The sequence below is a fragment of the Callospermophilus lateralis genome, chromosome 10, assembly GCF_048772815.1.
Source record: "Callospermophilus lateralis isolate mCalLat2 chromosome 10, mCalLat2.hap1, whole genome shotgun sequence".
In the NCBI taxonomy this organism is placed as follows: Eukaryota; Metazoa; Chordata; class Mammalia; order Rodentia; family Sciuridae; genus Callospermophilus; species Callospermophilus lateralis.
The window spans coordinates 118,142,486-118,158,391 of NC_135314.1; the positions used below are offsets into that span (position 1 = coordinate 118,142,486).

Genomic DNA, 15,906 nt, shown 5'->3' on the forward strand with positions numbered 1-15,906 from the left:
GCTGGATTGAACCCAGAAATAGCAGTGATTGGAAACATCACAGCCCCGAATGAATGGGGGCGGTGAGGAGGGAGGCACTCAGTAGTCAGAAATGACTAACAGTGGCCACATGGTGACAGGGATCTTGGTGGAGGGTCATATGCATGGCATTCCTCAGTGCTTAGCAGAATGGGCTTTGGAGAGTCACAGTGACAGAGATTTTAATCTCTGGCCACTTACTTACTAAGTGATGAAGTTTCTGGAACTTTCTGAAGTTGGTACCCTGGATATCATGGTCCAACCTGCCCTGTGAGGTTGATGTGAGGATTGAAATAAGTAGGAGACAAGGCCTCTGCACAGCGCTTGGTGGAGTCAGGCGCTCAATAAATGGTGGTGGTGGTGATTATTTTTTTAAATTTCTTTTCCAGATCTGTAATGAGGAATGAAAGTGTGGCATTTGTGTGGGACTTGTCTACAGGCCAGATTTTTTAAGCCGGATGGTAATCCCTTTGGGGCATGGCGAATTCCCATTGAAAATACCTGCTGCTGATCACTGTGTCCTTTCTTCATTTAAACATGAGCTTTCATAAAACTGTGCCCGCAAAAGAGCTTCCAAACCCTCCCTGCTTTGCCCAGCCTCCTCCACCCCAGCACCTACAGCGGGTGCCTCTTGACTTTTGGAACCAGGGTGTTTGGAAGCAGAGAAAAGATTGTCAGTTAAAAATTACAAATTAGGCTGGGGGTGTAGCTCAGAGCATGCAGGGGGCTCTGGGTTCAATCCTCAGCACCAAAAAAGAAAGAAAAGAAAAAACAAAGTTGCAAATAACTTTGTATCTTTAGAGATTGAGATTTTAATTTACCTTTGGAGTCCCAAATCACCAGAATGGTCCCTTCTAATAACACAAACTAAAGAATTTATTCATTTATTCCTGATAGAGACACGTGGCGTGGTGGTTAAGAGTGAGTTCAGTTTCTGGAATTGTCCTGCCTAGATCCAAATGCCAGCTCCACTGTGGTGGTGGTGAGTCTCCAAAGATGACACTTGAGGTGCCACACCTGCTGGTTTTCTAGTGTTCCCCAACGTTGAATCTGGGATGGCCTGTGAAACAGACAGAATAAAGCAAAAATGATAGTTCTTGACTTCTGGGGCTAGGGCATAAGAAGGCTTTCAGCTTCTGTCTCTGTTTTTCTTTTCTTTCTTTCTCCCTTTTTTTTTTTTTTTTTGCACTGCTGGGGATCAAATCCAGGTCCTTGTACTACACCTCCAGCCCCTGCCTTAGTTTCTTCAAATGTACACTCTGGGAGAAGCCAGCTGCCTTAGAAGGACCACCATTCTGTGAGGAAGCTCAAGTTGGCATCATGGAGAGAGATGCCCAGGCAGCCCCCAGCAGTTTTAATCTTCTTAGCTGATTTGCAGCCCCAAGAGGGAGGGAGTTATCTTGGAGGACTAGTGTGGTTAGGCCTTCAGATGACAATGTCCTCGCTGCTAACCTGGGAATTGTTGCATGAGAAGTCAAGAACTCTCCAGCTGAGGCCAGTGAACCCACAGACCCATAAGAAATAAGAGCACATCATTGTTTGAGGCCTCTCGTATTGAGGTGTTATGTTATACAACAGATGGCCAAAACAGTTATTTCCTTGCAGTATTTACCTTGGACTTTTTACTTAACTTCTTGATTCCTCAGTTTTCTCATCTATGAAATGTGGATAACTCTACTTCCTACCTTCTAGGATTGTGTTAGGTGTTATGGTATTAAGATCAGTACCTAGTGCATAGTAATACTCAAAAAATCATTATTATCTGTTCATGAAATATTCATGAAATACTTACTGAACATTTATTATGCATCAGGCCCTGTTTTACATTCTGGGCATATAGTTGTGTAGGTCCCTCTAACAGTGACATGTGCAAAGCAGAACTGCATTCAGATTTAATATTGGTGTCTGGATGTTCACTTTCTAGTGTATAGAGGTGAACATTCCAGAACATCCTGAGGTGAAATGCTTATATGCTTTCCATGTTTACATCCTGTTACTCAGTTGAGCTACAACTGTATATTGTACTCCTAGTATGTGCAAGAGTACTGTGAAGCAGTATTAATGTTGACTTTGAAGCATGTTGATTTTATGTATAAAACCATCTGGGGTTGAACTTGCAAGCAGTTAAACAGTGAAATAAATTAACAGTTAACATTAACCAAAAGAATATATTCTATTTAGCTAGTTAACTTTTAGAAAAATGTGATTTTCCTTTAGAGTCAACAAAGGCTAATGAAAATGCAGCTGAATGATAGATCGTATCATAATTTTGACATTTGTAGAATTGTTGAGCTAGCATATATCACTCAGCCACCTTTAGTATTGCATTTGTTTTAGATATTTCATTCCATGTGGGTCATAAACTTTTTGGGGAAAGTATTTTTATGAGGAGAATTTTTTACATCTTGTGAAGATGAATTAACAACAACATTCGTCATCTTGTTGATGATGATAGTGGGCTCTTGTGATTTTTCCACATTTGCCCAAGATTTCAGTGATCATGGGCTAAAAGTGAAGGAGATGGGTGTGGTTGTTTTGGGTTGTGGAGCCCTGCATCAGGAGGCAAGATTTTTTTTTCCTACTTTGGGGTTCTTTTGTAAGCTATAGTTAGGAAGAAGGTACCACACTTATTGTGGATGCACCGGAAGAATGTTGGCATGGAGACTGATGGAATTTGGAGGTGATGCAGTATTTACCAAGCACAGCTCTTCTGGGTGCATAGAATACATCAGGGATCATGGCTGACTCTTACCCTGGACGGGCTGCACGTGCCTGGCTTGTACTCTGAACAACAAAGAGGAGCCAACAAGGGGAAGGTAGGAGAAGCGGAGGCCATTGAGGGAAGAGGCGGGCAGATCTTGTAGGGCCTTGTGGGCCGTGGTGAGTGCAATAGGAAGTCTATCCGTCGGAGCCCCAGTAGGAAACAGCACACTCAAAATACAGTGATTCAAGGGGTTAATCTGCAGAGGAACTCTCTAACAGGGCAGGAGGCCACAAATGATTATGTGGTGACATGGGACTAATTGCAGCCAAGCTGTCAGCACTTCTGGCCCCCAAGGGAGATGAGGGAGCTGTTACTAGAACCCAGGAGTCAGCACAAGATGACCTCATAGGGAAAGAGCCTTGGCCTGACTCTCTGTTTTCAAGGTCCTACTGGTGCTTCCAAGGCCAGAAGCAACCAGAAGACAGATGTTGATGTGTGTGTTTATTCCTGGAGGTCAATCCCAGGAAGGCAGTAGGATGGAGAAGGGGAGAGAGGGGTCCAGAGGGACAAATGGAATGTAGAGGGCACAAGGAGGTTGTATCAGGGTTCTCCAGAGAAGTAGAATCAATAGTAGATACATACATATGTGTATATATCACACATTTATAAATACGTACACGCACGCATATTTAATATGCACACATATGTACATATATAAAGACCTTTATTTAAAGAAATTAGTTTATGTGATTGTGGTATTGTGGAGGCTGGGATCTGAAATGCATAGGGCAGGCTGGGGACACTCAGTAAGACGTGATGCTGCTTCTTCCTCAGGGAAACCTCAGGTTTGTTCCACTGTCCCTCTGAATTCCCTTCCAACAGATTGGATGAGGCCCACCCACATTATTGAGGATGATCTCCTCTATTTAAGATCAACTGATTGCTGGGTACAGTGGCGCATGCCTGTGATCACAGGAACTTGGGAAGCTGAGACAGGAGGATCTTAGATTCAAGGCCAGCCTCAGCCACTTGGCAAGACCTTGTCTCAAAATTAAGAATAAAAAGGGCTGGGGATGTAGCTCAGTGGTAAAGCACCCCAGAGTTCAATCACTAGCTCCGAAAATAAAATAAAGTCAACTGACTATAGATGTCGAACACCTCCACAATATACCTTCACAACAGAACTTAGATTAGTGATTGATTGATTAACTAGGTACCACAGTGCAGCCACGTTCCCACTTCAAACTAACCTTCACAAAGCAGGGTTTTAAGCAGAGGGGTGACATAATGTGGCTTGTGTTTTAAAAGGATCACCCTGGATGCTGTGTTGAGAATAGATCATGGGGTGTTAGAAGGCTGTTACTGTCACTGAGAGGTGGTAGCTGGACCATTGTGGGAGCCACGAAGGTGGTGAGGGATGGTCAGTTGCTGGATATATTTTTAAATAGAGCCAATAAAAATTGTTGATGAGCAAAATGTGAAGTGGGAGAGAACATAAAGAGTCAGGGCAGAGCTTGGGCCTGAGCTGACTGGAAGGATGGTCCTGCCATCCGCTGTGCCAGGGGAGGGCAGGGGTCTGGTTTTGGGGTGTTAACCTGAACTGTGCATTGGCTCCCGAGTGGTGATGTCGCTGAAGAATGTCATCCAAATGCTTATACAGAGGAAAGAGGCAGCAGGTAATAGTTTGCTTCCTTTTCTTGAACCAGCGCTTTAGGAAATCATATGAAAATTAGAAAGGTGACCCATTGGCAGTTGGGGAGTCCCTGTCCCTAAAGTATGCAGTTCAAGATCTGAGTGGCTGTTTGCCACTGTGCTAGGTCTGCTGGCTGCTGAACAGAAAGGTTCTCGCAAGCTTTGAAGTGGAGAATGGTAGATTGTGGAAAAAAATTGCTCCGTGCACAGGTTATGTTAATGAAGATATTTCTTCTGCTTCAAATGCCTGTGGAGTGTGTCATAGCAGGAAATCCCATATCTTGCCCAGCCTGGTTCAGAGCCCAGATGTCACTACTTTACCTTGAAAACAAGGTCTTGGGGTTTTTGGAGGTGAGACTGTGGCAGAAAGGGCTTGGTGTGGGGAGTTTGGAGTGTTTCCAGCACTTGATGTTTTCTTCACTCTCCAGAGAAGTCAGTCGATAACATGATGGGACATATCTTCACACCACACCCAGATGTTGCAGCAAAATGTGAAAAATGCTTCCTAGAGATAAATCTTATCGGAGACAGAATCAGGAATCCAAATGCTGTTCTTGCCCAAGTTGAAACTCACCTTTTAAGATCTCAAGCGTGATTCTGTCCATCAACCTGACATGTTACAGAATGTTGAGTTCATGAGGAAAAAATGACCCATCACTTCCGGGTCCTTATTTGATTTGACTCTCCAGAACCATCTAAGGAAGTCAGCAAACACTGCTTCCATTCTTTTTTTTTTTTTTTTTTTTTTTTAATTTTCTTTTTGTAGTTGTAGATGAACAGCATGCCTTTATTCTATTTTTTAATAATTTTTTTAAAATTGTTGATAGATTTTTATTTTACTTATTTATATGCGGTGCTGAAAATTGAACCCAGTGTCACACATGCTAGGCAAGTAGTGCCACTGAGCCCCAGCCCCAGCCCACTGCTGTCATCCTCGACTTCTTATTACTGTGGGTTAGAATTTTCCAGTTTGTAGAGGAAGAGAGTAAAAGATAAAACTGATTGCCTTTTTTTTTTTGGTACTGGGGATTGAACTCGGGGACACTCAACCACTGACCCACATTCCCAGCCCTATTTTGTATTTTATTGTTTAGTGCCTTGCTGTTGCTGAGGCTGGCTTTAAACTCGAGATCTTCCTGCCTTAGCCTCGCAAGCCCCTGGGATTATAGGCATGTGCCACTGTGCCCTGCTTGATCACCTTTGAGACTATTACCAAATGGATTGACCTATGTTAGAAGTACTCCTCTTGCTCATGTGACCATAGTACTGTGTTAATTTTAAGATAGTGGTATGAATTTGATGAGGTTTTAAAAACGGAGCCTAACACTGATGGCCTGTGTATATATCAATATCCACTAAGTGGCCTTGGAGGCCGAAAGTTTCAGAAACACCATCTTAGATGATGGTGTTGTAGAGGGAAGAAGCCCTACTCAACCTTTGTCCTTTCCTTAGAGCCCAGCATGTGACCTGACACATAGTGGATACAGTACTTAATAAATATTTTATTATCTTATGGAAAAAAATTGGATAGCCTTCATGGGAGAAATGAGAGGACTACCATCTTCTCTTCTGTCCCCTGCCCTCCCCTTAAGGGACTCACATTCCTTTGAGAAGAGTTTACAGCCAGCTGTTTCATTACTCAATTTTATTATTTTTTAAATATTTATCTTTTAGTTGTAGTTGGATACAATACCTTTATTTTATTTATTTATTTTTATGTGGTGCCAAGGATTGAACCCAGGGCTTTGCACAAACTAGGCGCACGCTCTACCGCTGAGCCACAACCCCGGCGCCCATTTCTCAATTTTAAATCCTTTAGTTTTCTCAGACATCTCAGATACTTTCTTTTTTTCTTTTTTGAGGTACTAGGACTGAACCCAGGGGCTCTACCACGGAGCCACATCTCCAGTCCTTCCTATTTTATGTTGAGACAGGCTCTTGCTAAGTTGCAGAGGCTTCTCTCAAACTTGCTATCCTCTTACCTCAGCATTCCCTAATAGCTGAAATTCAGGGTGTGCGCCACCACATCAAGTACTTTTTCTCATATGAAAACAAGAACTGCAAGTTGGGCTGTGATGCAGTCCATATTTATCCTACACCGGCCCGAGTTCCAGCCCCAGCACTGCATACCTAAAATGTCACAATCCTCTATGACAGTTCTGCTTTTGATCCTTTGTGAAACTGTCAGATTAACTATTGGTCAATTCTTCCTTCTTTCCTTCCTTCCCCTCCTTCCCACCTACTTATCTTCTTTCCTTCCTTCCTTCCCTCCCTCCTTCCTCCTTTCTTTCTTTGATGGGAATCACACCCAGGGCCTTGTACATGCTAGGCAAGTCCTCTACACTGAGCTATATCCCCAGCCTAACCACATAAGTTAATAGATGGAGTGGCTGTTGATTACGGATGCAATTGGTAAAATTAATAAAACAGGATACATTAGATGTGGCATGTAATAAATAACTGGGTTCTTATGATAGATAACAGGATGATAGGATATAACTAGAATTTTTTACAATTTGTTATGCAGATGCATATCATTTTCAAACTTCTCCTGACAGGTTTCAAGTTTGCAGTCATGTGAATGGCACTTAACCAGCAGCTTTGCTGTGATAGATAATAATTTTAACCAACAGTCACTGAGCATTAATTAAGTGGCCAGCTTTGCTCTGAACTCAGTGGATTGCTAGCTGTATGTTCACACCTCCTGCCCGGCACTGTTGTTTCTCTGTTTTATTTTAGGCATATCTTACATACAGTGACATGCACAGACCTAAATTTGCAATTCCCTGAGATTAATAGATGCATGCACCTGTGTAACTTTAACCATGGCAGGCATTTCCAGAGCAGAAGTGTTCCTTTTGTTCCTTCCCAGCCCATTCATCCCTTCCCTTGAGGGGCAGACAGCATAGATTATTTTTTCCTGTTCTAGAACTTCATAAAATTGAGGTACTCTAGAAAAGTATGTGCTTCTTTATTTCTTGATCATTTTTATGCACTAGAATGCTTTTTTGGTTTATCTGTGTGGTTGCAGGTGCCAGTGATTTGCTCCTTCTGTTTCTGAGTATGATTCCATGGTGTGGCTGTGCCACAGCTAGTTTGTGCTTTCTCCTATTGATAGGCATTTGTGTTTTTTCCAGATTTGGACTGCTATGAACATTTTTTTTTCGAAATGTATTTTTATTCATACGTGTTTCTTTTTTTCTAGGAGTTTCTGAGTCATGGGATCAGAACGTTTTAACTTTTTGAGAAACTGCTCGTCTGGATTCCAAATGGGTTGCCCATTTTACACCCCCACCAGTAATGCGTGGAATTTCTATTTGCTCCACATTCTGGACATTTTTGTTTGTTCCCAGTGGTGGGGATGGAACCCAGGACCTTGTGCATACCAGGCAAGCCTTCTACCACTGCATAGCACCCCTGACCTTAATCATCAGGCTTTTAAATTTTAGCTGTTCTAATGGGTGTTTGGTAATATTGAATTGTGATCTTAGTTTGCATTTCCCTGTTGATAAAGATTGAACTCTTTTATGTATATATTACTCTTAGTGAAGTGTTTGTTCTTTTGCCCCTGTTTTTATTGGATTATTTGTCCTTTATCATCAAATTGTAATTCATTTATTCTGAATACAAGTTCCTTGTCAGAAACATGTATAGCAAATATTTTCTTCCCATGAGTGGTTTAGCTATTTGTTTCCCCATCATGTCTTTTGATTAGCAAAAATTGGAAAAAAAAGGGGGGGGGTATTGAACCCTGGGGCACTTTACCATTGAGGTACATCCTCAGTTCTTTACATTTTTTTTTTTTTAATTTTGAGACAGGGTCTCACTATATTGCCCAGGCTGATCTTGAACTTGCGATGCTCCTGCCTCAGCCTCTCAGTCCAGTCACTGTGATTACAGGTGTGCACCACCATTCCCAGCGAAATTTAAAAAATTATGACATCAAATTTACCAGTTTTTACTCTTGCAATTAGTGCTTTCTTGCCATCCAGGATTGCAAAGATAGTCTTCTATGATCTTTTTCTAAAATATTTTTAATTTCATCTTTTACATTATGTCTGTGATCTATCTCACATTGATTTTTGTATGGTATGAGGTAGAGCATCACAATTCATATTTTTCTATGGGGGTTTCCAGTTTTTATTTTGTTTTTTTAACACTTTTTGGAAGACTGTTCTTTCACCCGTTGTCGTAATAGGAGATTTTATTTATTAATTGATTGATTGATCATGGGACCTGGCTCACACAATTGTGTAGGCTGAGAAGTCCCATCATTTGCTGTCTGCAAGCTGGAAAACCTTGTGGCATAAGTCTGAGCCTCAGGCCTGAGAACCAGGGGGCTGCTGGTATAAGGCCCGGATTCCCAGTAGAGGGCCAGGGGCTCCAGTGTCTGAGTGCAGCAGAAAATGAATGTCTGTGCCCTTCTTGCTCCTTTCTGTTCTGTTTGTGTCCTTGCTGGGGTGGTGGATGCCAGCCTTCGTGGGTGAGGGTGGATCTTCTGAACTCCTTCTACTGACTCAAATGCTCATCTTTTCCAGAACTGCCCTAACAGTCACACCCAAAAATAATGTTTTTCCAGCCCATGTGGGAATCCCTCAGCAACATCAAGCTGACACATAAATGAACCATCAGACTCATTGAAGTGCTTTGATACTTTAGCCAAAAATTAATTGACCATATCAGTGTGGGCCTGCGTTTGGACTATTATATTCCATTGATCTAATCGCTTATCCTGACTGTTTTTCTGTTGCTTGCAGGGAGTCTTTTGGACATTGTTATTATAATGATACCAAATGAACAAATTAAGTGAATCGTATTCTTTAAAAGGAAAAAATTAAGCTGTAGATTAAAAGGCCTGAGTGTATCTACATTTCCTTTCTTCCTACCCAGTCACATCAATTATTCAAAGCTCTCTGTACTTTGATTTTGCTGGTATATTTATACAAGTTAACATATTGACTACATAATATCTGTTTTTGCAGTTATTTCTACAACTTCTCCATATATTTTTATTGTTGGTGGTGGTTTGTTCAGTTTTGTTTTTTCATAGGGGAGATTGAACCCAGGGCCTCATGCATTCTAAATATATACTTGACCACTGGGCTACACCTCCATGTAGTTTAATTTTTGCTTTTTCATATTGTCCTCTGAAAAGCAATGAGAAGCCCTCTCTCCTTATCAGGGTGTTGCTTTTTTAAAAAAATCTCTGTAGAAATTATGATCCGAAAATTGACAAATCAATTATGATTGTCCCTGGCCAGTGCAATCTCCAGGAGATGCTGTCATGAGCATCTATTGTTATATGTAGGGCAGTGTCACTGCACTGTTTGGGGTACCTGGCCTTTTGTTCTTGGGCATAATATGGTTGCCTGAAACCAGATGTGCAGTGCAGCTCAGATGCTCATCTTTATCACAAGCTAAGTTTTGATGCTTTTCGATTTGTATTGGAAAAGTTTTTACAGGATTAACCCCAACATAAAAATGTCTCAAGATTTGAAAAGACATTTCACCAAAATGATAGGTGAGTGGGGAATAAGTGCATAAAGAGATGCCTAGCATCGTTAGTCATTAGAGAAACACAAACAAAAACCACCATTTGGTACCATTTCACACCCACTAGAATGACTATAATCAGAAGATAGATAATAGCAAGTGTTGGTTGTTAACTATGTGGAGAAATCAAAATTCTTGTACACTGCTCGTAGGAATGTAAAATAGTGCAGACACGTTGGAAAAGTTCCTTTTAAAGTTAAACATTTACCATAAGAACCAACAGTTGCCCGTGAGGTTAAGAATTGGAGTTATGTTTGAATGCCTTTGTAGGAACAGATACCCTCCCAGGGTCCCTCCTCCACCCCGACCAGCAAGGAGGAGCCTCCCTCTCACTTCCCCTCTCTTCTCCCTCTGTCATAAAAGGTTGTGCTTTTACTCTGGGAATCAGAGGGCTCTGGATTTGGCAACTGCCAAGTGTACTGGAAGAGGCCAGTATAGGTCTCTCACCCTCCAGTACACTAACGTCTGTGTACTGGAGGGTGAGAGACCTATTCCCCTTTCTCTCTGTCTCCCTTTGAAAGCTGAAGGAAGGTCTTTACCCTGCAGACAAGGCATCAAAAGATCTTAGAGAAGATGATCCACCCCAGAGAAAGGGCCTCCATCCAGGTACTGACATTTGGGAGGCCTTCTGTCTCCATCACACTGGGGACAAACCTTGCCCCAAGATTCCATTAGCCTTCTCTCACTTCTGAATGGGAACAGGCAGTTGACAATTCCTGAACATTCAAGGAAAGCCTGTTACATGAAAAGCAGAGCCCTGAACAGACAGAAAAATTCCAAAGAGACACCGTACAGAGCAGAAGAAAATGTCAAAACAACTGTCCTTATCCTCAGGGATATTTTAAAAAGGTCCGATGCATATAAAGTAGAACCAGGATGCTGAAGAGAGAAGCAGCAACGTAGTAAACACTCTTGGAAATTCATGACTTGACAGTAGCAATGAGAAGTCAATAGAAGGACTAGAAGGTAAATATGGAAAGGATAGAAAGTAGAAAAAAGAAAAGGTAGAATACTGAAGAGAAAGGGTAAGAAAATTAGAGGATCTATCTAGGAAACCCCAACTAAATAATGAGAGTTCCAGAGAGAACAGAGAATATGGAAGGAGGGAATTATCAGAGCAATAATACTCAGCTCAGTGAATTAAAAAAGACAAAGCACGTCTGTTAAAATTTAGACAAGAAAATCCTGCACGCTTCTGGAGACTGGGAAATCACATAGAAGAGAGAACAGCACCAGCCTGTGGGGAGCTGGAAGGTAGGGGGAAATGCCCTTGAAGTTCTGATGAAAAATATTTTAAAAACAAAGTTCTGTACCTCCCAAAGTGGCAAAGAACTCTGAGTACAGAAAAGGCATTTTTAGATAAGCAAGATCTTAACCATTTGATCTCCATACACCCTTTATAAGAAGACTACAAGAGGATGAGCTCCAGCAAAATGAGGGAATGAAGCAGGTAAGATAAAAGACATTGGGGCTGGGGGTGTGGCTCAGTGGCAGCGCGCTTGCCTGGCATGTGTGAGGCACTGGGTTCAATCCTCAGCACCACATAAAATAAATAAAATAAAGGTATTGTGTCCATCTACAAATAAAATTTTTAAAAAATAATTTAAAAATTAAGAAAGAGTAAAGAAAAGAAAAAGGACATTGGAGCCCTGGTGGATTTCCCAAGTCAGTGATGAAGCAAAGTTCTGGCCTGCCAGTTGTGAGAGTAGCCAGTCCTGATGGGACAAGGACAGGGACAGGGAAGGAAGAGGAAGGGTGCCAGAAGGTGGTTTCCAAGAAAAAAATGGAAACTGAAGGCCTGACTGTTACTCAGAGGGGTTTTAGTGATACGTACCATAGAAAACTCAGCAAACCAAACACAGGCATTTATTAGCCTGTTTATAATTAGCAAGTTGTACAAGAAGCCCTAAACAATTTTGCAAGACCTTAAAATAAAAATAAAAAAATTTTATTTTTTATTAAAATAAAAAATAAAAAGTGCTGGGGATGTGATTCAGTGGTTAAGCATCCCTGGGTTTAATCCCTGGTTCAAAATAGAAAAAAAATGCAAGAAATGTCACAGTTCAGCTCAATAGTGAATAATATTTATGAGTATAGTAAGGGAACTTCTAAATATTGATTTAACTAGACATTTGATGGAGGAAAAGGGGGGAATAATAGGAAAGACAAAGATAAAAGTTAAAAAGGATAAATCAAGAAACAGCAGCGCAGCTTATTATTAAGAAACAAAAAAATTATTAAGAAAAAAAAAATGCTGAAGAGTTAAATCGGTTGTCTTTGAGGAGTGGATGTTGGGGGTGGGAAGAGGGCAAGGACAGTTATTTCCTAGTAAGGCCTTGTGGTGCTATTTTAGATCATAAACTATGGACATTAACTTTTTATATATAAATTGGATTTTGAAGCAGATTTAGTTCTCTCTTGTGGCAACCAGATGCTGCCGTGTAAGTCCTTCCTGTCTGTTCAAGAGGACCTCTGGGCTCCCGTGTGCCTCTGTTCTGTTATATATGTGTTTATTACCTGACTGATTTCTCTCATCCCAGAAGGGACAGGCTTCTTGTTTCATTCTTAGTAAAATATCAGTATAGTTTTGTGCTCCTGATTCATTACAGATTTATCTTGATGAAATTCCAGATTACAGAAGTCTTTTCTTAAGAATGCCAATTTCAGTGTTTTTTTTTTTTTTTTTTCTTTAAGCCACTGAACAGCAATCAGCTGTATCTTATTTAAAAAAAAAGTTTTTGGAAAAAAAACTAGACACGTCATTAAGAAGAAGACACAAGTGCTGCACGTGACAAAATGGCTCTCACTAGCACAGGGCTCCCCTGGCTGTTATATCTGTTGCCCTTAAGATCGCTGTCAGACAACAGGGACTAGCAGTTGAGGGTGGGGACACTTTTTCCTCTGGAAATCTCTACAAGTCATGTTTATCCTGTTCTGGATTAACTCATGTTGACAACTTTTGGAGAATTGAAAGAATGTCCTAAAGTGACTTAAGGACTTTGTTCCATTTTTTTTTTTTTTTTTGGAAGATGTGGAGAAATTGGCTAGTTTTGATTTTTATGACCTATCTGCAGTCATGAAATGCAACTAAAAGAAATTAGTATCCTTACTTTAAAAAAATTATAATCCTGGGCTGGCGTTGTGGCTCAGCGGCAGAGCACTCACCTAGCACACGTGAGGCCCTGGGTTTGATCCTCAGCATAGCATATAAATAAATAAAATAAAGGTATTGTGCCCACCTACAACTTAAAAAAATAAGCATAATCCTGTATACATGGATTGAGGGACTGGCATATGAGCAATTTTTTTTTTTTTTTTTTTTTTTTTGGTACCAGGGATGCTTAACCACTGAGCCACATCCCCAGCCCTTTTTATTTTTTATTTTGAGGCAGAGTCTCGCTAAGTTGCTTAGGTCCTCACAAAGTTGCTGAGGCTGGCTTCAAACTTTCAATCCTCCTGAGCCTCTGGAATTACAGGCGTGCATCACTGTGCCCGGCTGGAGTTCATGTTTTGTCCCAGCTGATGTGTGTTACTAGGATGGCAGCTGGTATTTAATGAATAATTGTCACTTGGAAACCAAATAAGCAAATGACAATAGAAAATCCCCAAACTGTTCCCGCATCTGAGACCACAATATACAAAATAAAAATAGGAGACTTCTCCTTCTTCATGGTGGCCTACCCTGCACTTTCTGGATGCCTGGCTCCCAGCCACGTCACAGACACAGATGCATCAGAGTGGGACAGTCCTGCCCGTGCAAGGTTCATAGTGCACTGTGAGGCAAAGGATGCACTGCAGGCACCTGCGCGACTTGTGGATGTTTGGGACTCTGCTGAGGGAGAGAGAGCAGTGAGGTCTTTGGAAGTGCCAGAGGGGGAGATAAGGTGTCCCCAGGTCTGGGCTCTGGGAGTGGGGATTGGGGGAAGGTAGGTGTATTTGTCCCTAACTTTGAAATTGGGTTGAGAGTCAGCAGTGGGAAATTTCAGGCAAGGAATACAGGTGTGGGGAAGGAAAGGGCCAGGTGTGTTTGACACTGGGTAGAGATACTCCAGCCAATGGAGAGCTTCATGGCTGAGGAGGCTGCAGTGGCAGACTGGTGGGCACTGAATTCTGTTATTCTAAAGGAGTTGAAGCCTTTCTGTTCTCCTTCCATCCTTCATTCAGGAGTGATTCATTCAGTGTTGGTGTTGGGATCCAGTGGGGCAGCTTCCAACAGGGGAGGAGGGAGAGGCCTCCATGCCCGAAGGCTGGGTGGCCATATGTCCTCATTTGTCCTGGAAAGGTCCACTATGTACTTGCCATTTGGGCATCTCGTGTGATTTTCCATTTGTCATGGATTTTTTCATTATTTTAAAAGAAACATTACTCTTTTTTTTTTTTTTTTTTTTTGGTACCGGGGATTGAACTCAACCACTGAGCCACATCCCCAGCCCTATTTTGTATTTTATCTAGAGACAGGGTCTCACTGAGTTGCTTAGCACCTCACTTTTGCTGAGGCTGGCTTTGAACTTGTGATCCTCCTGTCTCAGCCCCCTGAGCCGCTGAGATTACAGGTGTATGCCACTGTGCCCAGCAGAAACATTACTCTTTAATAGTTAATTTAGAATAATCCAGGATGCATTTGGTAGAGCTTCACTTTGTACTTCTGTCTTCTGTGGTCGTCTCGTGTAGATGTGTCAGGCACAGATGCAGTGCTGAGTGCTCTTTCCATCGTGGGGTTAAATGCAAAAGATAAGCAGCGAGAACTTGGGTCTCTCCCCACCCTTTCCTGACATCCTAGGCTTAGCTGCAAGGTGCAGTCAGTCTTCGGTGGCAGAGGGACTGTAATCAGTGCTGCTGCTCCTGTCTGCCACTTGAGGTACCAGTGCCATGGTGGGAGTCATGGCTGGTGAAACACATGAAGCCACCAGGGTATGCTTGGCTGGTTTGGTGGGAAACATGGGACAGAATAGCTTTGGTGTAGATGCAGTGCATGCTGGGAAAAGGAGGCTGTCCTGCTGGAGAACAGAGAACCCGAAAGCTCTCGCTGGAGCGTTTTTTTTTGTTGTTGTTGTTGTTTTTTAATTGATTGCTCGTTATAAATCTACAGCTCTTTGTTTGATTCTTTGGTCATGCTTTTATTTTGCAGGAAACCTTTGCAGGAGCAAAGAGCTAAAAAGAAATCTCACGTTTAACGGTTTAGGCAGTGAATTTCCAGTTCTCAAGAAAGTGCATGATGAGTGCACAACTTACTCAAAGCTATCACTTATATCCACCCTGGGGTCCTAGTGACAGTGACAAGAGAAGCCCCTGTGAAAAGGAATGCCCCTTATTTAATGCTCCAGAACCTAAGCTGTAGTCCCTTACGTGGTTGCCCATGTCCCCATCCTACCTGTCGGCAGGTAGTTCCTGTTACTCTGGTTCTGCTTTGCTCCTCTATTTCTCTTGGCAAACTTAAATTTAGTCAGCCTTGCAGCCCCATAGTGCAGGGCCACAGCTATTATCTCCTCCAGGACAATTATTCCTTCACCCTTAGACAGCATTTGTAGCAGAGGCATTATGAGAAGCTTATCTCTGTTGATTTCACAGCCAAGTCAAGACCCATCTCTCTTCTCAGCTTAAGAAGCACTATGGCTACTGACTGGATGCCTCTCGGCCAGCTCACCAGGCTCAGATAGCGGAGTCATGGGTGGTCATGGTGGTGCCATAGGGATGAATGTCTTGGCAGGGACGTTGAAAGTGCAGCATGTATGCTAGAGTTTGGATCTTGAATGTGTCCCAAAGGCCCACGTGCTTGGACCCCAGCCCATGTCACCACTGGAGGTGGTGGAACCTCTAGGAGATGGGGCCTATTGTAAGGAAGTTAGGTCATTGGGAATGTGCCCTTGAAGAGGATGTCGAGACCCTACCCCCTTCCTTTATCTCTCTTTTGTGTCCTGGTTGCCTTGAGGTGTCCAGCT

At 42.2% G+C, this 15,906-nt stretch overlaps 1 protein-coding gene and 1 non-coding gene across 4 annotated transcripts in view; one reads left to right on the plus strand and one right to left on the minus strand.

Annotated features, from left to right (window-relative positions):
• Pcolce2 (procollagen C-endopeptidase enhancer 2) overlaps positions 1-15,906 on the plus strand; it is a 57,669-nt gene that overhangs the window by 10,183 nt on the left and 31,580 nt on the right. For 2 of the 3 annotated variants that reach the window (XM_076867703.2, XM_076867704.2), the window contains exon 2: positions 7,620-7,803. The exons of the other annotated variant lie outside the window; for it this stretch is intronic. In XM_076867703.2, coding sequence (XP_076723818.1) covers positions 7,633-7,803 — 171 coding nt within the window. In that variant the 5' untranslated portion in view covers positions 7,620-7,632. The remainder of the gene's footprint in view (positions 1-7,619; positions 7,804-15,906) is intronic. 3 annotated transcript variants of the gene reach the window in all.
• On the minus strand, positions 10,399-10,498 carry LOC143409055 (small nucleolar RNA SNORA17). Its single transcript, XR_013092569.1, has one exon. It is a non-coding gene; the product is annotated as a small nucleolar RNA SNORA17 (small nucleolar RNA).